This window comes from Camelina sativa, chromosome 20 (assembly GCF_030686135.1).
Source record: "Camelina sativa cultivar CO46 ecotype springtype chromosome 20, ASM3068613v1".
Taxonomy (NCBI): Eukaryota; Viridiplantae; Streptophyta; class Magnoliopsida; order Brassicales; family Brassicaceae; genus Camelina; species Camelina sativa.
The window spans coordinates 14,198,663-14,224,789 of NC_141899.1; the positions used below are offsets into that span (position 1 = coordinate 14,198,663).

The 26,127-nt window shown below is 36.8% G+C and overlaps 7 protein-coding genes and 1 long non-coding RNA gene across 9 annotated transcripts; 4 read left to right on the top strand and 4 right to left on the bottom strand.

Moving 5' to 3' along the window:
• Positions 1-250: 250 nt before the first annotated feature.
• On the bottom strand, positions 251-831 carry LOC104770829 (uncharacterized). The gene has a single exon (XM_010495286.3). The coding sequence runs from the start codon at positions 759-761 to the stop codon at positions 417-419; it is 345 nt and encodes a 114-aa protein (XP_010493588.1). The 5' UTR covers positions 762-831; the 3' UTR covers positions 251-416.
• An 803-nt stretch (positions 832-1,634) lies between these two features.
• Positions 1,635-4,327, bottom strand: LOC104772527 (uncharacterized). The gene is made up of 4 exons (XM_010497129.2): positions 4,250-4,327; positions 2,367-4,122; positions 2,167-2,285; positions 1,635-2,084 (listed from the first exon to the last, which is right to left on the bottom strand). The coding sequence occupies exons 1-4, from the start codon at positions 4,325-4,327 to the stop codon at positions 1,686-1,688; spliced, it is 2,352 nt and encodes a 783-aa protein (XP_010495431.2). The 3' UTR covers positions 1,635-1,685.
• Positions 4,328-4,356: 29 nt separating this feature from the next.
• LOC104770830 (polyubiquitin) lies at positions 4,357-6,710 on the top strand. The gene is made up of 2 exons (XM_010495287.3): positions 4,357-4,938; positions 5,266-6,710. Exons 1-2 carry the CDS (start codon positions 4,798-4,800, stop codon positions 6,415-6,417), a joined length of 1,293 nt encoding a protein of 430 aa, XP_010493589.1. The 5' UTR covers positions 4,357-4,797; the 3' UTR covers positions 6,418-6,710.
• Positions 6,711-7,791: 1,081 nt separating this feature from the next.
• Positions 7,792-8,854, bottom strand: LOC104770831 (uncharacterized). The gene is made up of 2 exons (XR_015593744.1): positions 8,523-8,854; positions 7,792-8,449 (listed from the first exon to the last, which is right to left on the bottom strand). It is a non-coding gene; the product is annotated as an uncharacterized LOC104770831 (long non-coding RNA).
• Positions 8,855-9,804: 950 nt separating this feature from the next.
• LOC104770833 (serine/threonine-protein kinase/endoribonuclease IRE1b) lies at positions 9,805-13,407 on the top strand. The gene is made up of 6 exons (XM_010495289.2): positions 9,805-10,197; positions 10,494-10,740; positions 10,841-12,228; positions 12,309-12,481; positions 12,575-12,821; positions 12,896-13,407. Exons 1-6 carry the CDS (start codon positions 10,067-10,069, stop codon positions 13,344-13,346), a joined length of 2,637 nt encoding a protein of 878 aa, XP_010493591.1. The 5' UTR covers positions 9,805-10,066; the 3' UTR covers positions 13,347-13,407.
• Positions 13,408-15,074: 1,667 nt separating this feature from the next.
• LOC104772529 (uncharacterized) lies at positions 15,075-15,736 on the top strand. The gene has a single exon (XM_010497130.2). The coding sequence runs from the start codon at positions 15,075-15,077 to the stop codon at positions 15,645-15,647; it is 573 nt and encodes a 190-aa protein (XP_010495432.1). The 3' UTR covers positions 15,648-15,736.
• A 3,573-nt stretch (positions 15,737-19,309) lies between these two features.
• LOC104770834 (metal-nicotianamine transporter YSL2) lies at positions 19,310-22,572 on the top strand. 2 transcript variants are annotated; one of them, XM_010495290.3, is made up of 7 exons: positions 19,310-20,203; positions 20,282-20,454; positions 20,542-20,639; positions 20,726-20,860; positions 20,955-21,144; positions 21,238-21,355; positions 21,443-22,572. In XM_010495290.3, the coding sequence occupies exons 1-7, from the start codon at positions 19,861-19,863 to the stop codon at positions 22,387-22,389; spliced, it is 2,004 nt and encodes a 667-aa protein (XP_010493592.1). In that variant the 5' UTR covers positions 19,310-19,860; the 3' UTR covers positions 22,390-22,572. The 2 variants fall into 2 exon arrangements, with proteins under 2 accessions (XP_010493592.1, XP_010493593.1); XM_010495291.3 differs by having other exon boundaries at positions 19,570-20,203; positions 21,449-22,572.
• Positions 22,548-25,755, bottom strand: LOC104770835 (rab GTPase-activating protein 22). Its single transcript, XM_010495292.3, has 5 exons — positions 25,213-25,755; positions 24,629-24,764; positions 24,491-24,540; positions 24,154-24,207; positions 22,548-24,063 (listed from the first exon to the last, which is right to left on the bottom strand). Exons 1-5 carry the CDS (start codon positions 25,365-25,367, stop codon positions 22,857-22,859), a joined length of 1,602 nt encoding a protein of 533 aa, XP_010493594.1. The 5' UTR covers positions 25,368-25,755; the 3' UTR covers positions 22,548-22,856.
• Positions 25,756-26,127: the final 372 nt, after the last annotated feature.

The following is a 26,127-nucleotide window of genomic DNA, read 5'->3' on the forward strand; positions in this document are numbered from 1 at the left end:
TATCAAGTTCCCATAATCCCATTCTCTGCAGCCAGCCCTCTTCGTGTTTCCCTCGGCTAGTACCATATTTCATCTGAGCCACACATAACTACTATTCATCTCAAAGTTCAGGTATAAAATAATAGAGGTATCCTAATTACTATATTAACCTCTTGTTTAACTATGTTAACTCTTGTTTAATTAGTTCAGCAGCCACACATAACTATATTAACTCTTGTTTAATTAAGAACATTGACCTCCAACGTCAAACTTATGTGAAAACATATTTCATTCAGAGTGAAGAAACCCAATGTGGTCGGGGAGTTACATATGTTTTCTAGTTATTAGACTACAGCAGATAAGAGAAAGACTTTTTGCATCAGAAGAGTAACAACAAAACGAGAAACAAGATATATAAATATCCATTTGGGATGTAGTTATATCGATACATCCCTTCTCTCGTGCTTACGAGCCCAAATGAGCTTCTCGTTGATCCACAACTTTTTAATGCGTTCGCGTTTGCCATCGAGTATGCGATTCATGGTAGCGACCGAGTCCAAGACCAACCGAGCAAATAGTGATTGTTGTTGGCCATCGCTATATTGCATGTCAACGCCTTTAACACAATTTTCACCATACGTTTCTGTGAAAAACTGCTTCACCTCTGCCTCCGACACAGGAACCCCACGAGCAAACGTTAGAAATATGGTCCGTTCGCTTTCAATCTCGATGCTGTTGTCCCCAACAACGACATCATCGACATCAGTCATGTTGTTTGCCATTTAGTCTTGTGATCTAGGAGGTTAATACGTTTTGTTGCAATTCACATAATCAAATCTTTATATTTATATGCTGCATAACCAAAGCATTTTTTTAACTATATGGGCCGATCTAGTTATAAAGAGATTTAGCCACGTCTCTCTATACATTTATGATACTTAAAACTATTTATGGTTGAAGACAAAAAGAATTAAAAACACTATTTTATGGTTATTATGAATAAATAATGCATTTATAATTAATCATTAAAATCTGAAAAATATTTATGTGAAAAATCTTTAAAAATCATCCTTTTTGGGTATATCTTTTGAGTTCTTAATCAAATTTGGATTATGGTAATAAATGATATTTAATTTTTCTTTTTCTTTTATTTGAATATCATTCATTACCCATTCATTACCAATCTAGTTTCTATTTTTTTTAATTTAAAAAAAAAAACACTTTTCCTAGTAGAAACAAATTTTAAATACATTTATAAAAAATGACAAATTCCCATTATCAATTTCTGAAAAAAATAAAATTATGTTTTCTTGTTAATTGCAACTTGGCAAATTGGGAAATTGCAACATTAAATTAATAAAAGATTAAGTCGGTTTAGGCCTCTGGGCCAGTGTTCTAAAACGCGCTAGGCGTTCTCTAGGCGATAGATGAACGCCTAGCGCCTAGTTGTATACGCGGGAGTTTAGGCGGATATTTATATATACTATAAAATTATATATATATATATATATATATATTAAACAAATTATAAAATAATTATCAGTAAATAAATAAATAAAGTCAAATGCCAAATAGAAAAAATATTTCAGTTCTACAACTTGATATAAGACAAATCCAAGCTAAAAAAATAAAAATAAAAACCAATTTCAAAGAAATATAAAATTAAACCGTAAAGAAAGAAAGAAGAAGTGCAAACCATCATTTTCTTATACTCCGTATATGTCTTGAACTTCATCTCCATCTGATTCGAAGTCAATATCAACATGTTCTTCATCTTCATCATCATCTGAAATGACAACTTCATCATCCAATTCTCTAACATCACCCACATTACCCGCCATTGATGTCTCTCCAGCTCCCTCTCCAGCTCCCTCTCCAGCTCTCTTGCCATTGCCAAGTCCTAAATCCACATCCAAGTCCTCTTCTCCATTTTCACCCTCAATAATCCATTCTTGAGCATAAATAGCGTGATCAGCAACTAATATATCAATATCCTTCTCCTTTTGTACCTTTTTTCTTTTGTTCATAATTCTAGTGTTGAATTGGACAAAAACCAGATTATTCAACCGACTTGTATCAAGCCGATTCCGCTTCTTTGTGTGAATCTACATATATCAAACAAAACCATCAAGACTAAAATATTCAAAGCACTTTAGAGTCAAATGAAATTAAATAATAAATCTGTACCCCTTCAAATGAGCTCCAACTCCTTTCACATCCCGATGAACTAGTCGTTAAAGACAATATCCTTTTAGCCATTCTTTGTAAGTTAGGAACTGAAGTTCCGTAAGTACTCCACCACTCAACTGGAAAAATAAGCCATAATTCTATTAATTAATTTCAAATAATGTGTGAAAGGCTGAAAGCAAACAAGTATAGTGAAATACCTGGATCATAATCATCTTTGTTATCTTCACAACCTTTGATGGCCCATACTGTTCCAAAGTTATCTTCTTTCTTTTTGTACTTAGTAATTTCAGCATTGATGACATTGCACTGTGTGGTAAGGTCATCCGGGAAAAAAGCATCCACACACTTGAGAAAACTAGTAAGTACATTATCCTTTAATGGGATGGTTGAATCCTTGTAGAAGTAGTAAGGATTCAAAAAATAAGCAGTCAAATGCAGAGGATTGTCAAGCCGACCCTTTATCCTTTGGTCAATGATATTCATGATTGGTTGTATGTTTTTTTCAACATTGTTCAACCCACCACGCACCTCAACTTTTGCTTGTGTTAACTCCCCATGCAAGTAACCCATTGTCGGCTTCTTGTCCCCATCAACTAGCCGAAGTATTCTGACCAAGGGTCCAAAAACCTTCAAACACATTTTCACTCCATTCCAAAATTGCGTACTTCTCACTGTTTTATAGGCTTCTACTCCTTTAGGATGCTTTGCCCATTTACAGCTTTTCCAATCAGTACTAATAAACATTGCTTCTAACTTATCTTGTTTATCCATTAAACTTTGTAGTGTTAAGAAGCATGACGCAAACCTAGTGACTCCCGGTCTCACAATATCTTTATTTTGTGTGAATTTCCTCATCATTGCCAAAGTCTTATGGTGAGCATAAACAAAGATGGTGAACCCTTTAGCTCTGTCAATGACCGTCTTAAAGTTGTGGAGTTTCCCAATGCTCTCTAGCATTAAGTTCACTGTATGAGCAGCACATGATGTCCAAAAAATGCTTGGAAATTTCTCTTTTAAGATCTTAGCTGCAGCCATATTGTTTGGTGCATTGTCGGTTACCACTTGAACCACATTCTCTACCCCAACATCCTCAATGCATCCTTTAACAAACTCGAAAATAAATTGACCTGTATGAGCATCCTCGGAACACTCCCTAGAAGAACGAAACATAGTTCCTCCTCTACAATTGATGCACAAATTCATAATACTTCTTCTTTTTCTATCAGACCAAGCATCAGTCATTACTGAACAACCATTCTCCTTCCACTCTTCTTCTTGGGTCTTTAACAAACCTTTCACTCTACCAACTTCTTCTTTCAATAAAGGCTCACGTAAAAGGTATTGACTTGGTGGTGTAACTCCTGGACCAAATTGTCCTGCAGCTTCAAGCATCAACTTAAACTCATCAATTCCAGTAGAATTAAAAGAGACACCAGCTACATAAACCCATCTTGCAACATATTGATGAACTTTATGAAGTCTATCTTTCCAAAGTGCATCACTTATATTTTGTTGCTTTGTTGGAATGGAAGAAAGTCGTGGGTTAATATCTGATGCAAACTTGTCCATTGGACCAAGTGTTCGTGGCTTCTTTTTTGTTCCCATCTCTCCAAGTTCGACATCCTCTTCCCCATCATCACATATCTTTACAGAATTTCTCAAGTCAACATCTGACATCATTTTGTTTTTTCTTTTCTTCTTTGCTTCATCAATAGCAGTTTTACACTTTTCTTGATCCTCTTTTGATGATAATGGACAAGCAGAAACATTTCCTTGAATCTTTGCAATGTGCTCTTTCATCCTATATGCCCCACCTGAAAATTCTTTCCCACATAACTTACACTTCACCTTATCAGGATTTTTGGGATTACACAACATCCCATATTCCCAAGCAACATCTTTTGAATTTCTTCTTAAAGCTGATGTTTCTGCTAGCAGCAGAATGATAATCCCCTGCAATTTTAATTAGAAAAAACAAATTCAACTAAAAATCTAGTAATTAAATAATCAAATCATGACAACAGATCGAACATGATTGTATATGATGTTCTTCAACAAAAGATGTTATAATATTATATACACACTTCACAAGGCACAGCCACGAACAATAAAACAAAGGTCCGAAAACAGAGACATCAACAAAGTAAATCAGAGACATAATAAAACTGAAAGTTAAGCTATTAAACTATTACTTAGTAATATTAAATTAGAAAGAAAGAACTGTACCACAAAGACTACGATACACGAAAGTGAAGCAGCTCACCTTGGGAAGAAGGCAATCAGAATAGAGAGAGAGACAAACCAAATATGGAATAACAGAGAGTTATGAAAACAGAGAGTTATGAAAACGAGAGGTAAAGCCACAGAGATATCGATAATACTAATAGATTTTGGGATTGTATTCATTAAGTATTATGAAACTAGGGTTTTGCCCACTTAAGAAAATATACGGACATCTCGGCGGTGATCGTATACGCGGTCTATGCGGTGTCCAGGCGCCCGTTTTATAAGAAAACGCAGAATAAGCCGAATATGGTGTATTCGAAACGTTAGTACACCGAGTAGAGAATAGGCGGCGCCTAAACGTACGAGACGCCCGCGTTTTAGAACATTGCTCTGGGCCTTGTGATGGCTTATAAAAAGAAGACCTTCATGATCTCTTTCTCATTATTACGATCTCTTCGGATCAACTCTGATTCTATCGTCTCTTCTCCCCACAACCCTAAAATCGCAACGCTCTGCAAATCTCTTGCAATTCTCTCTTTCAAGGTACTTTACCATGTCTCTATGCTTCTCGATCTGAACCTCGATTAATTCTAAGATCTCTCTATTCCTAGTTCGTCAGATTTGTCATGTTTGTTCAATTTTTTTGGTGATTTTTGTACGTTCGTTATTTAGCTGTTGGTTGAGAACTATATCGTTTAGATCTGTTCAATCTAATGCTTGATTTTGCTATTCGAAGTTAAGCTTTGGGTTTTCTTGGTTTATGTAGATCCGTTCTCTTCGGGTGTTGTTTTGATTTCTTATTAGGGTTTCTTTTGTTTAAGTTTGGTGTATGTTTTGCTGATCGATTACTTGTTTTGTTTGTTTCTCCAGATGCAAATTTTCGTGAAAACACTCACTGGCAAGACCATTACTCTCGAGGTTGAGAGCTCTGACACCATCGACAATGTTAAGGCAAAGATCCAGGACAAGGAAGGGATTCCTCCGGATCAGCAAAGATTGATCTTTGCTGGTAAACAGCTAGAGGATGGTCGTACCTTGGCAGATTACAACATCCAGAAAGAATCAACACTTCACTTGGTTCTTCGTTTAAGAGGTGGTATGCAGATCTTTGTGAAGACGTTGACTGGTAAAACCATCACTCTCGAGGTTGAGAGTTCGGATACTATTGACAATGTTAAAGCTAAGATCCAGGATAAAGAGGGGATCCCACCGGATCAGCAGAGGCTTATCTTTGCCGGTAAGCAGCTTGAGGATGGTCATACACTCGCTGACTACAATATCCAGAAAGAGTCCACTCTCCACTTGGTGCTTCGTCTTCGTGGTGGTATGCAGATTTTTGTGAAGACCCTTACTGGAAAGACCATTACTTTGGAGGTTGAGAGCTCGGACACTATCGATAATGTCAAGGCTAAGATTCAGGATAAGGAAGGGATCCCACCAGACCAGCAGAGACTCATCTTTGCAGGTAAACAGCTTGAAGATGGACGCACCCTTGCCGATTACAACATCCAGAAGGAATCAACCCTTCACCTTGTGTTGCGTCTCCGTGGTGGTATGCAAATCTTTGTGAAAACTTTGACAGGGAAGACTATCACGTTGGAGGTTGAGAGCTCCGACACTATTGACAATGTCAAGGCCAAGATTCAGGACAAGGAAGGGATTCCACCAGACCAACAGAGACTCATCTTCGCTGGAAAACAGCTTGAGGATGGTCGGACTCTTGCAGATTACAACATCCAAAAGGAGTCGACTCTCCATCTTGTGCTTCGTCTTCGTGGGGGTATGCAAATCTTTGTCAAGACTTTGACTGGTAAGACGATCACCTTGGAGGTAGAGAGCTCAGACACAATCGATAACGTCAAGGCCAAGATTCAGGATAAGGAAGGGATCCCTCCGGACCAACAGAGACTCATCTTCGCTGGGAAACAGCTGGAGGATGGTCGGACTCTTGCGGATTACAACATCCAGAAGGAGTCTACTCTTCACTTGGTTCTTCGTCTCCGTGGTGGTGGATACTTCTGAGCTTATGGTCAGTAGTCAAAACTGGTGTTGTTTATTGAGAGACTCGTGCACTTGGAAGGTGATTTCTGCAAAAGATAAAAAAGACTTTTCTCTATCGCCTGTTATGTTTTCGTTATATGTACTTTTGTCGTAAACCTTTCCGGTTGGGCTCTTAATGTGTCAAGTTTTAATAATAATCCAAGTGCACGTTTTAAAAAATTGTTTTGTGATTTCATAGCATGCCTCAGAAAACGCAGAATATTAGAAGTTGAATGCAGCCAGAGTTACGAATGTTAACTCGTAGAATCTAAAGCTAACTCTGTTGTGCTCTTTAACAACCATGATTCTAAACTATGTAGTCTGTACCGTGGAGAGTGTTTAGAATCATGCCTTTTTTCGACGTCTGAATCCAATTTCACAAAGATATTAGTATCCACATAAAATTGGCATCTGATCTAAACAGACATGATGAAATTTATAGAAAATGTTGTCACTGTTTATTATTAGCTAAATCCCCAACAATGGTTCCAAACAACATCAATGAACCAAAGTACCAAACCCAGCAATGAATAGATAAGCGATATAATACATACACACATATCTCATATAAGGGACCTTGAAACCAGTCTCCAGCTGCAACACAAAATTGAGTCATATATATACATACGTTTATGTTCAGCAAAATTGAGTGTAATATGGGATTGTACCGAACCAAAATTACCAAATTGAAATATCCGTTTTAAACCGAAAATGAAAAGAAAATCTTAAACCGGTCCGGTTAGCGTTTGATATTATCCATATTCGAGAGCTTCTAGACGAAGAAATCTAGAGAGAGCCGTCGTCGACATTGTTTCATTTCCGCCAGCAGTTTGCGAACTCAAATCCTTACATATATCAGTTACGTTTCGTTTCCGAAATTATGAGAATTCTCGATTTCTCGTAGATTGAGATCTGCATAAACCCCCTAACCCCAGCAGATCATTAACTATAATTAACTAGAGGGAGGACTGCACCAGCCAGCCAATTAGTGTTTCGATTTTCTCACCATGCTTACTTGATGGATCATCTGGAACTGTAAGCTAACATCTGATAGAATGGTCCCTCTTCTAAGCCAAAGAGATGTGTTATGTCTAACACATGAACAAGTAACCAAAGAGATAAACTCTGTTTTTTCAAATTTCAAGTCTCCTCCATTAACGTGACATTGAAGTCTTTAAATACACAAACGAAACAAAACAGATTGATAACCAACCCTAGAAACAAGGAACATGATTAATGAAATGGGAATATGGAATCGTGGACTTGATATCCTAAAACTAAGGAAACCACTAAGCATCTTCTCTGGTTTGGTTCGGTTATGATCTTATCAACATCTTAATCTCAAAACAGAACATCATAGTAAAGTTTTTTTTTTCCCTTTGAAGCGCAAGTAGAGTACATGATGAGAATTCAAGAGTGTTTCAATTTCCACTGTCCTTAAAGAAAATGAAACCAAATACTCTGAAGCAGAGAGCGTAGTAGCAGCTTATTAATAGGAGGAGGATTGAGGTGGAATGTAGTAAGGTGCGGGGTAAGTTATAAATGTAACCATCCGGAGCATCCCAAGGACGTTGATTCGGAGACGGAATAATCATAGGGGGGAGAGGAGAAGAAAGTCCGCCGAGCCTTAACGCATCTTGAGCCGAGTCAAGCTTGATGGTCGTCATGGGAACATGTGATAAAACATGTCTCTTAACCCCAACGACGCGAGGAATAACTGGCAACGACCCACGAACAACGATGCGATCCTCGGGAACGCAAGAATCGTCCAAATCCTCCTCGATCAGAGAGGGGATCTCGCAAGGAAGTTGGGATGAACTCGTTGTCGCCGCGTGAGAGAAAGCCCGGCATTGAAGCTCAGCAAAGAGAGTAGAGTCGGAAGACGAATCAGAATGAGGGCTCGGCGACGACCCCCGCATGTCGCGACCCAGCCTGTCGCTGCCATCAGAATCCAAAGAGGTCGCTCGGCAAAGGTGACTCTCAGCAGAATCGTAAGAAACGGATCCGGGGGACGCTATCGAAGACAAATAAACAAAAAGAGAGAAAAGAGGAAATAGACGACTTAAAAAGAAGAGGAGGAGGTATACCTGAAAACTCGAGAGCAGAAGATAACTCGTAGACAGGGTGACGGAAATGAAGTAGAAGGGAAAGTATTTGTAGAGAGGGACGGAGGATTCAAGAGGCGCAATCATTATAACACTGCGTTTTGGCGACGGTACTACTTTCGGATCTCACGCGCGTCAGGAACCGCACAACGTGATTCGACCTCAAACATCGAAAATTGGGGGAACCCACGCGCGACCTTTCACTTCCCCAGGCCTTGTCCAGAGTTTACCATCCCTATGATCGGAAGCGATGACCTAAAATCCTTTGGGTAAATTAAGTTATCACTACAAGCAGTCCTTCGCCTGAAGACTACGAACTGAAGATCTTAGGGGGAGACTACTGTTAGGGGTAGATCGTCACCCCAACAAGAAAGCCGGTCCAGGAAAAGCCCAAAATAAACCTCCTAGGAAGAAGGGGTATTTTGGTCTTTTTAGAGGACGAACCGACACGATTCCCTATAAGTACAGGCGTACGGCCTTCGAGAAAGGGGATCACAAAAAGGGAAAAAGGACAGATATCAAGCACGTAACCCGTCGTCTTGAGTTGTCGAGCTCGCAGCTCGTCTTAAATCTAGTCATTTCACCTTGTCTAAATTGTATTGTAACCCGTCCTTTTGCTTCGGCATTAATCAATAAAAGAGAACTTCGACCCTCCATTCACCGAGTTAAACATATCTAATTGTGACCGATTTGGACATCAACAAGTCCCATTCTGCAACAAGCCCTCTTCTTGATTCTCTCCATAGAATCTAAAGCTAACCTTGTTGTGCTCTGCAACAACCATGATTCTAAACTACCGCATACCCTTTTTCGACCTCTGAATCACCAAATAACACAAAGACATTAGTATTCACATAACAAAGTTCTCATCCGATCAAACAAACATGATGAAGTTTATAGAAAATGTTGTCACTCTTTATTAGCTAAATCCCCAACAATGGTTCCAAACAACATCAATGAACCAAACTCAGCAACTGCCCAAACTCCTTTTCCAAAACCATAAGTGATGTATAGATAATACACATAAGGACCTTGAAGACAATCTTCTCCAGCGGTAACACAACAATTGAGTCATATAGTACATGTGAGTATCAGACATATCCAGCGTTATAAATGTAAGTATCAGACAGCAAGAATTGGTCTAAATGTTTGTCGGACTGTGTAGCGGATAAGCTAATTTGGAATGGTACCGAACCAAAATTACTAAATTGACATATCCAGTTTGAACCGAGAATAAAAATTTAAACCGGAGCGGTTAACGTTTGTTATTATCCCATATTCGAGCTTGAAGATGAAGAAATCTTAGAAGACCCGTCGACATTTGTAACATTTCCGACAGCAGTTTGCGAACTCAATCAAACCCCAAAAATATATCAGATTTTGTTCCGTTTCCGAAATATTGAGAATCCTCGATTTCTCGTAGATTGAGATCTGCATAAACCCCCCTAACCCCCGCAAGGTGCAGCTGAAAAATTCATTCGATCAAGAAGAAACATTTCATGGTATTCTAATAAAAAAGAAGGGCGATGAGAGGATCAGCACTACTTGATTTGATATTGTTCCTGCTCGTATCTCCATTAGCTAACAGTCTCAAGGGATCTGAAATCTCCAAGTTCTATGACAAATCCCTTTCCAATCAAATCTCTCAGCCTGATGGGTTAGTGTCTTCTTTCGATTCTTCGGTTTGAACTTTTAATTGATCGATCCATTTGCTGCTTTCATTCTCTTCTCTCTAATTTCAATTTGATGGGTTTGATTTGATTACACCTTATCTATTTGGGAACGTCAACATCTATTTGAATTGGTCTTAAAGTTGACATTTTTATTTTTCCAAAGTCCGTGTTTTTAGGTTTCTTGGACTATGTTGTTCTTAACAAGCTAAAGATTGTATTTTTAGGTTTCTTGGACTATGTTGTTCTTAAAAAGCTAAAGATTGTTTTTTTTTTCCTACAGAGAATCTGATTATGTATTGCTTTCTACGGTAGATGGGTCTATATCTTTGGTGGATATGTCCTCTCAGAAACTGGATTGGACATTTCATACCAATGAGCCTATATACTCATCATACCAAGCTCCTCATTATCATTACACTACTGATGAGGAACGTGCCTCGGCTCTTGGTGATGACTTTTACATGGATTGTGATAAGAATTGGCAACTTTACAATTCCTCTATGCGTAAAGGCAAACGCATAACTAAGGTGTCTGTCTTTTCGTATGATGTTTCTTAACCTCATTTTTTAATTAGAGTTTCTCACTGAAGTTGTATCATAACGAAGTGTGTATCTTTTTCTGTTTTAGATAGTGGATGCTTCGGAGTTCATTGGAACGTTGCCGTATACTTCGACGGATAGGATTGTTTTAGGTAAGAAAGACACATCTGTGTTTCTCTTAGATTGGAAGACTGGTAAATTGGTTAAGAGGTATAGAATGGACGAGTTATATTCTGATACATTCGTTGAAAATGATAAAGAAAAGGCTATTGTTTTGTCAAAAGAAGCTCCGTTACTATTTGGACCGGGGTTAAAGGAATCAGAAGATCTTCCTGAGCTGGTTTATATTGAGAGGAAAGATTTTAAAATCCAATGTATATCAAAGTTTGGAGATGTTTTGTGGAGTGTTTCTTATGCTAAGATGGAAGCTAAACTACAGAATCATGAGAGTGTACAACTTCTGGGTGGGTTATCTTCATCAGATGGTATTCCTATTAGAACTTCTTGGGGCAAAAACCAGTTACCGGTATCGTATACTACAAGTGTTCCTGTGGTCCAGTTACGTAATGTTAACTATGAAACACTGTTTCCGAGACTTGGTTTTCTAGACGAGGCGTTGTATCTTCCATTTCAAGATAGAAAACCTAATCAGTTGGCTCCTGGAGATGGGAATCAATTAGCACTTCCGAGCAATAAAGAGGCTGAAGAAGTCCTTTCCCTTCCCTTGCCTGAGACTGTAATATCTCAGATCACTGATGTTATTGATGGAAGCACTAAACAGGCAGGCTTTGCTAGCAAATTTTCTGGTTTGGTTGTCCTACTTTTCGGCCTCTGTGTTACTATGCTTTCTGTTTGCGGCATTTTCTTTTGCCGGTTAAGAAAGAGCATGCGGATCAAGGAAATTTCTGAAGTCCCAGTCGTGATACCAAAGAAGAAAAAGGCCAAGAAAAATGGGACTATAAAGGCTGCTCACAAGAAAGAGAACAAAGATCCCTGTAATGAAGATAATGAGAAGAGGTTTCTTACTGCTTTCCCTGGCCTCAATAATAGTCTGGCCGAAGGATATAGGGTTGGTAAATTGTGTGTATCCAACAAGGAAATTGCTAAAGGGAGCAATGGGACTGTTGTGCTTGAGGGATCCTATGAGGGTCGTCTTGTAGCGGTTAAGCGTCTAGTACAAACGCATCATGAAGTTGCTCAGAAGGAGATTTTGAACCTCATGGCTTCAGACAAACATCCAAATATTGTCCGGTGGTATGGGGTTGACCAGGATGAACATTTTATCTATATTTCATTAGAACGGTGTGCTTGTAGCTTAAACGATCTCATCCACGCATCCTCTGGACTGCTTGAGAGTCCAACATCTTCAAGTAGTATGCATTCGAGTCAGATCATCCCAATCCTCGAGAATGGCAAAGGAGTTGAGCTATGGAAGGAAAACGGATATCCATCTACTGTTTTGTTGAAGTTAATGAGGTTTGTTTAGTTTCTCATCTTTGACACTTATAATCAAAGGTTGCACACATCTTTCTGATCTTTGTATGTTTGTGTTACAGTGATATAATTGCTGGTCTAGTTCATTTGCATGATATTGGGATTGTACATCGAGATCTAAAGCCTCAAAATGTATTGATTGTTCAGAACTCATCTTTATGTGCAAAGTTATCAGATATGGGTATTAGCAAGCACTTGCCAGCCGACAATAGTGCCCTGACTAGAAATTCAACTGGTAAGAAACTTGAATACTTAGATGATACAATGTAATGATGGTAACATAAAATGATATATTCTTCTCATATTTGATTGTTGTTTTGAATGATAGGTTCTGGAAGTTCTGGGTGGCAAGCACCTGAACAACTTCGCAATGAACGGCAAACAAGAGCCGTTGATCTCTTCAGTTTAGGGTGTGTTCTTTTTTTCTGTATGACTGCAGGTAAGCATCCTTATGGAGACAATTATGAGAGGGACGTAAACGTTGTTAATGATCGAAAAGATCTTTTCTTGATCGAGAGTCTTCCAGAAGCTGTTCATCTTCTCTCTGGTCTCCTGCACCCTGATCCAAACTTGAGGTACGAATGGCACTTTTGGTTGATACCGTTGTTATCAAAACTAGCATTTATATGTTCAATATTTGAAAATGCAGACCTAGAGCACAAGAAGTGCTGCATCACCCATTGTTCTGGAACTCAGACACGAGACTGTCTTTCCTCCGGGATGCAAGCGATAGGGTCGAACTGGAAAACCGAGAAGAAGGCTCACAGCTCCTGGCTGCACTCGAAAGCACAGCAGCAGTTACATTAAACGGGCGGTGGGACGAAAAATTGGATAGCATATTCTTAGACAATATCGGGCGTTACAGGCGGTACAAGTTTGACAGCATCCGAGATTTGTTAAGGGTCATACGGAACAAACTGAATCACTATAGAGAGCTTCCTAAAGAATTACAAGAACTACTGGGGAGTGTACCTGACGGGTTTGAGAGTTACTTCTCAAGCAGGTTCCCAAAACTGTTGATTCAGGTTTATACAGTTTTACTTAATTACTGTAACAATGAAGAGTTCTTTTTGAAGTACTCTAAGACCACTGTATTCTAGGACTTCTTGTATGATAAAGACTTTTACTAATAAAGTTATACCTGATCTCATCAAGTAAAAATATGTTGCTGCTACGTTATGTAACTCCTAAATATAATTTTACTGTAATTTAGATACTTACAGTATAATGTTTCAGCCATTAAGAATACCACATATTTATGTTTTTTTTTTTTTAAACTTTTTAATCGAATATTTGTATTTTAGTTTATTAAGCAAACAATGTCGTGCTACTAAAAGCTAACAACCATTTAAAATAGGTGTGGGCATTTAGATATAAACTAGATTTGGACCCGTGCTACAGCACGGATTGAAATACATTTTATTATTTTTAAAATATTATATATGTAATTGTATATAATATTATTTGGATGCAACTCATGCAAATAATTTTTATTGTAAATATTATTCATGAAATGTAAATGTATTATGTAAGTCTTATATTGTTAATTTTAACCCGTGTTAGAGCATATAAATTTATTAATCCGTGCTAGAGTGTGTCCAGCAGCTTCCGTGCTAGAGTGTGTCCAGCAGCTTCCGTGCTAGAGTATATAAACATTTAACTCGTGCTTGAGTTTGTAAGTCTTAAAATTATAATATAAAAACAAAATTCAATTTGTGCTCTAGCATGGTCCTAATTTTTATTGAACGTTATGGTTTATCAATAAAATATGTGGAAAGTAAATTCTAATATTGTGTTCTTTGGAAACAACTTGATATATGACTAAAATCTTCTAAAAATACAGTTTGAAAGATCCATGATTTTATTTATTACCATTAATATATCAATTTGGAATATCTCCAATTAAGGTTGCACCCAATATTTAGGTGTAACCATTAATATATGAATTAATCTATAACCTATCTATAACCTATTTGTAATCATTTATAGTTAATTAAAAATATAAAGTCTACAAAAACTATGTTGTGTACTTCTTTTTATTAAAAAGGAGATCATTTGAAATAACTCCGCGATTATAATTTTAAATTAAATAATATAATTTAATCACTATAATATAAACTATATTGTGTACTTCTCTTTATTTTATATTATAATATAAATAATATAAACTATGTTATGTACTTTTCTTTTATTAAAAAGAAGATCATTTGAAATAACTATGTTATGATCTTCATGATATATTTGCTCCACGATTTATGGATTTATTATTTATTATCTATATACTCCACGATTTATGGATTTATTATTTATTATCTATATATAAAGAGTTATCTTATGAAGAGTACAAGATTAATGTATATCTTATATATAACCTATTAGTATGCATTTGTAACCATTTATATTTTTTAAAAAGTCTACAAAACTTAAGTTGTGTACTTCCCTTTTATTAAAAGGGGATGATACACCACATATTTTTTCACAAAATCATAAATAAAAAATGATCATAAATAAAAAATGATCATAAATAAAATTATGGATTTTATAACATTAATCCGATTCAGTTAATCGTTGACCGAATCTTTTGGTTTTGGTATAATAACATTGACCATAACTCTTTTTTTTTTGGTCAAGTACCATTGACCGTAATTTATTGTTTCAAATTTATGCAAATTGTTTCTATAGATAAGAAAATTAATAAAGTATAACTTGAACGTTAGTATTACTGATTTCAATTTAAGTTATCACACTCAAAATGTAAAGTAATCTGAGTATAAATTTACAAGCTTTTTGTATGGTTTCTTAAGCACATATATATACCACACACCAAAATGGCTCTCAATATGAATACGAATCTGATCATTACTACTCTTGTGACGATCTTGATTTCACATTTACCTTCTTCCTCAACAGTGGATCCTGAGCGGCCAACAAAGTCTGTAATCGACATAATCTGTAGCCAAACAGTCAACTTCAATGAGTGTGAATCGATTGTCACGTCACAGCTCGACTCGTCCCATACAGATATCGAGACCATAACGAAAGTAACGACAAAAAGAGCTCTGACCTATGCTATGGAGACGGTTTCTCATATCCAAGACTATCTTCTCCCAAATACAACAGATTCTCGGGACAAAGCTGTTTTCTCCGCTTGCAAGATCGCGTACAACGCCGTGGTTTCTCGTCTTCAGAGTGCTTATGCGTCCATGTATGAACGTGATTACGTGGCAATGAAGGCACAGCAGAAACAAGCACTTAGGTATATTGAGGTGTGTGTTAAGAGGACTAACTTCTTTCGGCGGACTCCGTTTGTAGCAGCCAACTATTATGCGAGGTTGATGGCGATGACTGCCTCCATTTCAGGCCAGATCCTTTGCTCTTCCTACAACCGCGACCCCTGTTAGAAAAATCCCGTTTTGATTTTAATTTTACAGATGATAGGCCAGGTTTCATGGAGCGTGAGCCAAGGCCTGTGCGAGTAGAAAGGCCCAATCCGAAGTATGTTGTTTGAGTCGTTACGAATTGGTGTCCTCCAATTAGAGGAGAATCCACTTTTCATTTATCTCTCTGTGATATGTCTCGCATATTTTGTAATTTTCCATTCCTTTTGTTTAGAGATTGGATAATCCCGAGTTGTTATTTCCTTTCCTATATAAATTAATGAAAAGCCAAAAAATAGGTAGTCTTAACTACCAAACAAATCTCTTGTGTCGTTGTTCTTTGCACTCTGATTGGGACTTTACCAACAGATAACTTTTTTTATATCTTTTGATAGAAACAATTGCACATTCCATTAAATTTTATTGTGTACAAGACCAAAATGAACAAACGTTAGCTATACCATTAACGTCGACTACAAGTAATTTATTTGGGAAAAAAATCGAAATATTTAGAATGTTTAATAGTTTTAATTTTAAACGTATCATCGTTTTGGACTTTCTAAGTATATTAACAAACGAAAACATTAGATAGAGAAACTTCTATTATTTTTTTGTTTAAAAATTTCAAACATAATATTCTTTAATTTTCGATGTCTATATTTTATCAATATTTTAGTTTTAATCCAGCAATAGGGGCTTAATTAGTTCTTTATATGGTATGTTGTAAGGAATTGGTTTGAGGGTTGCTTATCATGAAAATGAAGAGGACAAAAGTGGTTGAATCGAGTGAGCAAGAAAAACGTTGTGAAAAAAAATCAAATCATTTATTAATTTATTATAGACTGCAAGTCTGCAATACGATATAGACTATATATACACTAGATGAGTATCCGCTCAATGTGCGGGTTTAAAATTTTATAAATTAAATTAAAATTTTATAAATATATTAAAATTTGTTGTAAGTTATCTATAAATTTTATTTTTGTTATAATACATTGATTTATATCCATTTACAAATATTTTATGTATGTTACTATTAAAAGTGTATTTTTTTATACTTAAATATATTTTATGTTACAAATATATTCTTTATCACCATCTTGAAAATGTCTATATGAACACATTTAGCCAACTTTTTTATTTTCACTTCTGCATAGTTTTTTAATTACTAAAATTGTTGGCTCAAAAAATATTTTGAATAAAAAATATATTACATAATATACTAATCATGTATCATCACAATAATGTATGACACTCATCCCTTATGGAGAGAACCTTGCGTCCAACCTACTCCACCATGGAGAGAACCTTGGCTCCGCTTTCCTTCCTTAGGGAGATAATCTTGCGTCCAACCTCCTCCACCTTCGTCTCTTGGGGAGATAATCTTGTGTGTCCAACCTTCTCCACCACAGAGAGAACCTCGGCTCTGCCCTCTTCCTGTGTAGAGAGAACATGTTCACGTTTTTTTGCTATCTCAAAATGGCTTGCTCCGACAGCCAATTAAAGTAAAAACCTTTTTCTAACGTCACAAAAAATCTTTTGATTGTAACTAATGTTAAATTTCCCAATGTATTCATGGAAGTTTCTTTGACACACTATGATGTAGCCTCTGTCTCTGTAACGCCTCAACCGCCACCTTGCTTAGTGAGTTCATGTGCACTCTCAGTCCATGGGTCCACCTTCCTAAGTGGGTCCTACATCTATTCCCAGCCCATGAACCCATTCATATTCGATGATCGGTTTGTTACGTCTAGGAGGCTTTAAAAACTTGTTTACCGACCCTACAAATCAACAGATGATCTTTTCATGCGTTTTGTTTTCACTCGCACAGTTCCGACAATCGGGAAAGTCACCCATTATGAAGTTCTCTCAGGACCCATGAGCGAAAAATAAGTGCATTTTGGTGACATATGTGTCCAAATCAATTCTTTTACACCTTTCTGCAAACCAGGGTGTCAATGTTTTTGAGCTCCTATGGATATATCAACAACAAATTATGTTTTTTTAATCTATTTATCTATGTTTGTTGTAAGCTTGTGTTTGATTAGCCTATTTTATCTATCTATTAGGTTGATGAACTTCTACTCATTATCTCCTTTGGGATTGAATGAATAATGGTAACAATTATGTTTGCAAAAAAAAAAAAGGGTTTGTGATCAACCAATCAAGGTTGAAAATTTTGGATAAAGAATAATTTGACATAATTAAAGAAACAATAGAAAATTATTCAAAGATGAAAATATAAATTAAATAAAACAATCTAAATATACTACAATAAATTTTGAAATACATTATAAGGAAAAGAAGACGCATATATTAATTTGTTTTTTTTGGGTCAACTTATTAATCTTACCTATTCCCAACTGAAAAATGAAAAAAATAGGAGAAAAGTTTGGTATAAAAAAAATAAGAAAAATTTACCTTCCCATTAAAAAAAATTTTCAATTAAACAAAGTTGAAAGCGTGTTTTTGAATAAATTATTTAAATATGAAACAATCTATGTTTATATAGAAGTGAATACTGACAAAATTTAGAATTAATAATTAATTGTATATTTTCCTTAATCCTTTTTCTATTTTTTTGTAGAACTAATAACTTAAAATTAAAAATAAGTACATAATTTATAATTTTGAATTTTATGAACTATATATATATATATAATCTCCTTATAATAATTATTAAAAAACTTAGTATTTTTAATAAATTCTGTAATTTTGATAATTATCTTTTTACAATATTAATGTTTTATCTTTTTATATTATTAATATTTTCTTAAACAAAATATTTTATTTTTATTGTAATCAAATTTCTTCTATTAAATATTAACTTTTACACATGTCAAAATCTGAGATTGATAACTTGACACATATCAAAATCTTGTTAATGACTAACTTTCAAAACTCAACTTTATATAATAAGATACAGTATCATATCTAAAAAAAGTGGAATGGTTTATACTTTATACGTATGTTGATGCTTAAAGTAAAACTTTAATTTATGACATTATTTGTTACAATTACTCATTCGGATGATACAGATAATGGAAGTTGGTTAGTAATTAAGTAACTGGAAAGTGAAGTGTGCAAGTCATAATTTGGTTTCACTCCTAACTTATACAGTTATACATCTCAAACTGAATCTCATTTGTACGTAATCGTAATCCTAAACTTATACATCCCAAAATAAATTTAATACTTTTAAAAGTTTAATACGTAATCGATATGAATTAATTAACTAGACAAACAGAAAATCTCTAATCTGTAAACAACAATTCTATTATAACAATAATAATCTCAGAAGTAGTAAGAGTGCTGTTCTACAACTTTAAATTGTAATTGAATTCATCATTTCTTGTCCGAATCAAAAGAAAATATGATAGATAGCGTCTCTTTTTATTTATTTAACAAATTGATGGGAATTGGAATAACTTAACGGCATATGGTTGAAATTTTTTAATATAGATGGGAATAGAAGCTGACAACACATCAACATTGGGAGGGACATATCAGGACATCAGGTAGTAGTAACCTGAAGTCGGAAGTCAAACATATGCAACACCACCTAACGCAACCCAATCCACTCTTTTCATAAAAGTCAGTGCTCTTTGTGACAACACTTGGCGACACTTTCAAGGGACTCCAATTTTTTACCTATTTTTATATAACAAAACTAAAACCAACTTTACAAGATTTGTTGTACTACCACCATCTCTTCTTATTCTTCTATTCTTCTCTTTTTTACATAAAATTAAAAAAAAAAATGCAGGGTTAGTGAGTTTTCAGACCAACAACCTTGTATGTATCTCCCGCTCTGTCTTTTAACTGCAAAACGCGTGTTCCTTTCATAGTATTTGCCATTTGGTTTTGTTTTTTAAGAAACTTTGAATCTGAATTACAAAATCTGTACTTCCATAATAAATATAGAAACCCTAATTTGTACTTCTTTGCAGTACACTTCTCTCTCTCTCTCTCTCTCTCTCTCTCTCTCTCTCTCTCTCTCTCTCTCTTCATTCATTTCTCTTCTATAAAAATTTCTCAATCCAACATCACTAATATGCGATCCTCTCTTCTTCTTCTTCTTCCTTCTTCTTCGATCTTGACTCTACGAATCATTCGATTCTCGACGAGATTCGCATATTTTCCACCAATCGCCGGATCAAAGCCTTGTTTCCTTGTAAAAGAAGTAACCAATAATCAGATTTAGGTTATTTTTTCAGATTCGTGTTAATTTCTTCAAATGGAGAACGAGAGGGTTGTTGAGAGAGAACAGAGTCAATTTGAAGAAGACGTATCGATAGATTCGAGAAAACCACCGCCATGGAGGAAACAGATCACGGTTCGATCCATCGTCGCGAGTTTGTTGATAGGGATTGTCTACAGCGTGATCTGTCTGAAGCTGAACCTAACGACAGGACTCGTCCCAAATCTCAACATCTCATCAGCTCTCTTGGCTTTTGTCTTTCTCAAATCCTGGACCAAAGTTCTCCAAAAAGCAGGAATCGTTACTACTCCATTCACACGTCAAGAGAACACTATTGCTCAGACTTGTGCCGTTGCATGTTACAGCATCTCTCTTGCAGGTATAAATTCACACACACAATAAGAGTCTGCACATATTGGAATAATGTGACGTAACTAAGTTTCCATATATCACATAGGTGGGTTTGCATCGTACCTGCTTGGTTTAAATAGACGAACGTATGAGCTTACGGGAGCAAATACAGAAGGAAACAATCCTCGTGGTATAAAAGAGCCTGGTGTTGGATGGATGACTTCGTTCCTTTTTGTTACTAGCTTCATTGGACTTGTTGTATTAGTCCCTCTTCGTAAGGTAATGATTTTTAGAAAATTATGAAACAGAGTAAAATTTTGAATTCAGTGGTGTGATTACTGAGGATGAAATTGATGTGAATAACAGGTGATGATTATAGACTACAAGCTAACGTATCCGAGTGGAACAGCAACAGCTGTTCTTATTAATGGGTTTCATACTAACAAAGGAGACAAGACAGCCAAGTATGTTTGAATCTTGGTTTTTCTTTACTTGTTCATGGATTGGATTGGATATGTATATATTGATATCTTAGTCGTTTTTGATACAGGAAACAGATTCGTGGGTTTATCAATTCGTTTGGATTGAGTTTCTTTTGGGCATTCTTTGGATGGTTCTATTCAGGTGGTGACGGATGTGGATTCTCTCAGTTCCCTACATTTGGTTTACAAGCTTGGAAAAAATCGTGAGTTTCCTCTGTTTTTGTTATAACCTTTTCAAGCTTTAGTTTAAAACAAGTTTGATTGACGAGTGCTTTTATCTTTTTTGGGGGGATACAGATTCTTCTTTGACTTCAGTATGACGTATGTTGGAGCTGGGATGATTTGTTCACATTTGGTGAATCTATCGTTGCTCTTTGGAGCGATCCTTTCGTGGGGAATAATGTGGCCTCTCATAGCCCGGCTTAAAGGTGAATGGTTCCCTGCAACACTGCCAGAGAGTAGCATGAAGAGCTTAAATGGCTATAAGGTCTGATTTTGTCATACTAGTTTTATATACTTTGCGAGCTGTGGTAGCAAAAAGATGTGATAAGTTTTGTTTTTTTTGTTGTGTTGTTATTAGGTGTTTATATGCATTGCATTGATATTAGGAGATGGGCTTTATAACTTTCTCAAGATTCTTTTCTTCACTGGGAGAAGCTTTCACTCTAGACTCTCTAAAACCAACAGCGTCAACACATGTAAGTTTAACTGTGGAAAGATCCTACCTAACTCTGTTTTGTATTTGTTTCAATGTTAAAAGTATATATAACCAAGATTGATTGCAGTTGCAGCGGTAGAAGTTCCAGAAGATGGTACAAAAGAATCTGATAACCTGAAACGAGAGAATGAAGTATTCGTTCGAGAGAGTATCCCACTATGGATGGCTTGTGCTGGATACTTATTCTTCTCCATTGTCTCCATCATTGCCATCCCTCTGATGTTCCCTCAGTTGAAATGGTACTTCGTTCTCGTAGCTTACCTTCTTGCTCCGTCTCTCAGCTTCTGTAACGCATATGGTGCTGGCTTAACCGATATGAACATGGCTTACAACTACGGTAAAGCGGCACTCTTTGTGATGGCGGCATTGGCTGGGAAACACGACGGCGTGGTGGCTGGAATGGTTGCTTGTGGTCTCATCAAATCAATTGTTTCTGTCTCGGCTGACCTGATGCACGATTTCAAGACAGGACATCTAACGCAAACTTCGCCACGCTCGATGCTTGTTGCGCAAGCCATCGGGACAGCCATAGGTTGCGTGGTTGCGCCGCTTACCTTCTTTCTCTTCTACAAGGCCTTTGACGTTGGAAACCCGGACGGTGAGTACAAGGCTCCTTATGCTATCATATACAGAAACATGGCAATCCTCGGTGTTCAAGGTCTCTCGGCTCTCCCCGACCATTGCCTTGAGCTTTGCTACGGGTTCTTTGCATTTGCGGTTGTTGCCAACCTGGCAAGAGACTTCTTGCCAGAGAGGCCAGGGAAATGGATCCCACTCCCGATGGCAATGGCTGTACCGTTCCTGGTGGGCGGGTCGTTCGCAATCGATATGTGTATTGGGAGCTTAGTGGTATATGTTTGGAATAAGGTGAACCGTAAGAAGGCAGATGTGATGGTTCCGGCTGTTGCATCAGGTTTGATATGTGGTGATGGTCTCTGGATTCTGCCTTCTTCTTTGCTGGCTCTGGCTAAGGTTAAACCACCTATGTGTATGAACTTCACTGCAGCTCATTAAGGCATCTGAGATTTTTACAGACAAAAACCCGAACTCATTGCCGGAGAAATGTATTCTAGATATGGTTAGATTAGGAGTAGACAGTTAAAAGAGGAACTAAACCTCATATATACATATGTCTTAATACAACAATATAATTAATAATTTTTGAATAAGAATGAACAGAATGAGAGAGTTGGTTTATTCTTTTACCGGCGGAAGATTCTCTTTCCCGGCACAAAAAAAATTGTTTCATATACAAAACTGAAAATGGAGTCAGAGAAACTCACTTCTGAAAGTTTCACAACACACCACACAAATCATGACTACATTGATTCTGGTCTTGATATGTTAAACATGGATTTAGATAGCTACATAGCGGTAAATCAAATCCCTGAGTCTATTCTTTTACGGCTTGCCATGAACAAGTATATCACAGTTGCGTCCCAAGCACCAGGGAGTGATAAGCCAGTACACAGGGTAAAGGATTATGGGATGGAGTGTTCAATCTTGGTATGGAGGGTAGCAATAAGGTCATGTGCATCGTCTAAGAGCTTCCACACGTCTAGTTTCCCTACCATATTGTGGCACTCCCGGAGAATCTCCTCCATGCTACTGTACTTTTCTATTATGAGTTTCCTCCTCTGCAGAACTGAAGCCGCTACTGCATATAGCAACAAATCGTCTGTAGGAGGGGCTCGATGCTTTATGCGACGACTCCAGGAAGATTTCCCCATGCCAGCTCTTATTGCAGCTTGGTCTGCCCAAATCACTTCCCAGAGATGCAGCGTTTGGTCCAGAGTCAGCTCCCTTCTAAACATCACAAGAACCATTCTGTAAACAAAGAAACAGTCTTCAGCCTTGACTTTCTCAAGATGCTTGTATAGCTGTGAGTCTTTGGATTTGATAATCTTTGAGACTATGTTGAGTTGCCTTGTGATCCCAACCTCATCAAGTCTGAAATTCTGACGAGCCTTCTTCATGAACCCAACGAAACACCAAAATGCTTCGTAGTCATCAGGTATGACAGAGAGTATAGGGGAAAGAAGGTCACTCATTCCTTGGCAATATCCAATTTCAGGGTCATATAAAGCATAGGCTTCAAGGACAGCAACAAGTCTTGCAGCGTGAAATATTTTTGAAGGTTCCAAATGATTGTAGTCCTTTAAAACAACTGCGTCAGCAGCTCGACGTGCCCTATTCTCTGATACCATAGCTTGGGATGAGGAATATGGAGTCCACTCTGTATCAGCACGAAGAGCGTCAAGACGAATAATACGCTGCCAAGTCACAAAATCCTCTTTGGTACGAGAAATGAATATGCTGGATGAAGAAGTATGATTTTCATCCTTCCCTTCAGAAGAGGGAACAAGCTGAATAGACTCATTCTCATCTGAAGAATCTGAGTCTGAGGACTCAGAATTCAGTTGTCTCGAGCCAGTGTAGTCTCTATCAAGCTTACATGAGACATCACTCATGTAACCATTATCTTCCGTATTGTCTTTGTCGCTAGAGAGAGACTTGTGGTCGCTGCAAGCATCATCATCAGAACATGAACTGTCAGAGTCTTGCGCCAGTGACCAACAACTATCACGCCCGTCTTGAGTAGTTTTCTTGATCTTGTTTAACTTAAAAGTCCCACTGTTTTGTCTTTGAAGCCTTTTGCACTGTCTGCGTAGTCTCTCATATACTTTTCTGCAATTGTAGTAAGGTTAAGCAAAATCAAGTCAAAAATTAACAAAAGATATGAAAAGATCTTCCAACGATGAGTCATCTGTTTCTCACCTTCTCCAAGTTCTTGTAGCACCTCTCTCTTCTTCGGAACTATTCAAATCACACCTGTTTTGTAGAGAAGAAAATAAACAATGGTGAGGGATGTGAAGCAAGAGAAAAATGGTTCTGTGAGTATATATATAAGTGTGTCGTCGTGACATAAGTGATGATGCTTTCTTAACAAATCAGTCAAAATGTGCAATATTTGCCACCCAAATTTCACGTTATAACCAGACAATGAGACAATGTCCTTTGATTTCAACACATCACAAGCAACACAAGTAGAGTATAAACAAATAAACTACCACAAGTGCGACAACTAATAGAGTTTGAATATATATATACTTACACTCCAAGAAGGAACGGCCACACTTCCGACCGAATGCTAGGATCAATGCCCTACAAGAAGATATAAGAAAATGAATAACTCCAAAAACATTTGTAAATCACTGAAAAACTTCACTATACTGACAAAGCTTTGACTCACTCTACTCCGGACTTTCTTCAACAGATCTACTCCCCCATTCCGAAGTCTACCCTCAGGGGTGAAAAGTTTTTTCCACCGGCGAAGTGTGAGAGGTTTCTTTCGTTTTCTTCGAGACCAGGGCGATTTGAGTCGGTGCCTGAAAACAGAAAATGAAATAGTTTCAGAAAAATGCCTGCTTGTTCTGATACAATATAAACCATGGAACATAAATAAAGACATGTTGATATATAGAACAACACTACACTTTCAAAAGCTCACAAACATAGATAAGGAGCAAGATAGTGTTGAGATCCTATATGTGGAAAATAACTGAATGGGTTCATTAGGACAAAAGTAAAAAAAAACAAATCCAACCATTGATCCTGTAATAAAGACAACAACACTTAGAAGCAATGTACTAAATTCTAGATAAGATTCTTTTCTCTATCAACAAGCAATCAAAAATATCATCTAAACCACTGCGAAAGAACTAACAAAAATCTCAGCATTCAAAGAAACACATTCCCAATCAAATCAAACTCAGAATGATAGATATATATATATATATATAGAGAGAGAGAGAGAGAGATGAAAAGGAGACTCACGGATCAGAAGAAGAAGAAGAAGAAGAAGAACAAGAAGCAGGAGAAGAAGAAGAAGTAACAAGGACGAAAGCAGAACGCAAATGAGTCCACGGAGAAGACGGGGAAGAAGGAATAGGAAACGAAGACTTCGTTTGAATTCTTCTAAGTGCTTTCATCGAACCCAGACTCCTCTCTCTCTCTCTCTCTATCTTCCTCTTCCTCAATTCAAGGGTTCAAAGATCAGAAAATGCCCCGTACGAATCAGCAACAGATTTGATCCCAAAACTCCGGCGAAAACCATACGACCTCCTCCTCCTCCTTGTCAGCCGCGTCGTTGAAGAAGAAGAACTAGCTTCCGCCTCCTTCTCTGTATAAAGTTTGGATTTTTATTTTCTTTTGCGCTCTCTCTCTCTCTCTCTCTCTCTAGAATCTGAAAGAGAGGGGGGAAGTCAAAATGGGGGGAGTAAAGAGAAGGTCATATACTCTCAATCAATGTTGGAAGCCTTAAAGCCTATTCCTTTGGCTTTTTTATATACAAAGTTCGTTACCACCACCACCACCACTACGTAGAGGGAGTGAAATGCTCAATTTTTATTACACATTTAGTCCTTTTTCTTTATTTATTTCTTTCCTCTTTAATTATATTCACAGTCACAGTAATAAATGTATCTAAAGATGATTTGGTTTTAGTAATTATATAGTCCAACTAAATTAAATTTCTTAGTAAATATGTCAACCTATACCCATATATGTTTCCAACTATAAGTCCTTTTCAGTCAACAATCAAAAATCTCATATGAATCACATACCTTTTATATTCCCTACATTAAGAATAGATGAACCAGAATCTCATCTCTTTTAATGCCCAACGTGTTTTCTAGTTTCTGTAAATTAATATTAATACATGCTTCAATTTAGGAAATAAATATCTTACTC

Coding starts and splice junctions, on each gene's coding strand:
- LOC104770829 (XM_010495286.3), bottom strand. CDS start 761: ATGGCAAACAACATGACTGATGTCGATGATGTCGTTGTTGGGGACAAC.
- LOC104772527 (XM_010497129.2), bottom strand. CDS start 4,327: ATGTCTCTGATTTACTTTGTTGATGTCTCTGTTTTCGGACCTTTGTTT. Junction 2,286..2,366: donor CAAAGATGATTATGATCCAG/GTATTTCACTAT, acceptor TTATTTTTCCAG/TTGAGTGGTGGAGTACTTAC. Junction 2,085..2,166: donor GTTGGAGCTCATTTGAAGGG/GTACAGATTTAT, acceptor TGATATATGTAG/ATTCACACAAAGAAGCGGAA.
- LOC104770830 (XM_010495287.3), top strand. CDS start 4,798: ATGGCTTATAAAAAGAAGACCTTCATGATCTCTTTCTCATTATTACGA. Junction 4,939..5,265: donor TTGCAATTCTCTCTTTCAAG/GTACTTTACCAT, acceptor TTGTTTCTCCAG/ATGCAAATTTTCGTGAAAAC.
- LOC104770833 (XM_010495289.2), top strand. CDS start 10,067: ATGAGAGGATCAGCACTACTTGATTTGATATTGTTCCTGCTCGTATCT. Junction 10,198..10,493: donor CAAATCTCTCAGCCTGATGG/GTTAGTGTCTTC, acceptor TTTTTCCTACAG/AGAATCTGATTATGTATTGC. Junction 10,741..10,840: donor AAGGCAAACGCATAACTAAG/GTGTCTGTCTTT, acceptor TTTCTGTTTTAG/ATAGTGGATGCTTCGGAGTT.
- LOC104772529 (XM_010497130.2), top strand. CDS start 15,075: ATGGCTCTCAATATGAATACGAATCTGATCATTACTACTCTTGTGACG.
- LOC104770834 (XM_010495290.3), top strand. CDS start 19,861: ATGGAGAACGAGAGGGTTGTTGAGAGAGAACAGAGTCAATTTGAAGAA. Junction 20,640..20,725: donor AAAGGAGACAAGACAGCCAA/GTATGTTTGAAT, acceptor TTTTTGATACAG/GAAACAGATTCGTGGGTTTA. Junction 21,145..21,237: donor AGAGCTTAAATGGCTATAAG/GTCTGATTTTGT, acceptor TGTTGTTATTAG/GTGTTTATATGCATTGCATT.
- LOC104770835 (XM_010495292.3), bottom strand. CDS start 25,367: ATGAAAGCACTTAGAAGAATTCAAACGAAGTCTTCGTTTCCTATTCCT. Junction 24,765..25,212: donor TCTTCTTCTTCTTCTGATCC/GTGAGTCTCCTT, acceptor TTCTGTTTTCAG/GCACCGACTCAAATCGCCCT. Junction 24,208..24,490: donor TGGCCGTTCCTTCTTGGAGT/GTAAGTATATAT, acceptor TCTACAAAACAG/GTGTGATTTGAATAGTTCCG.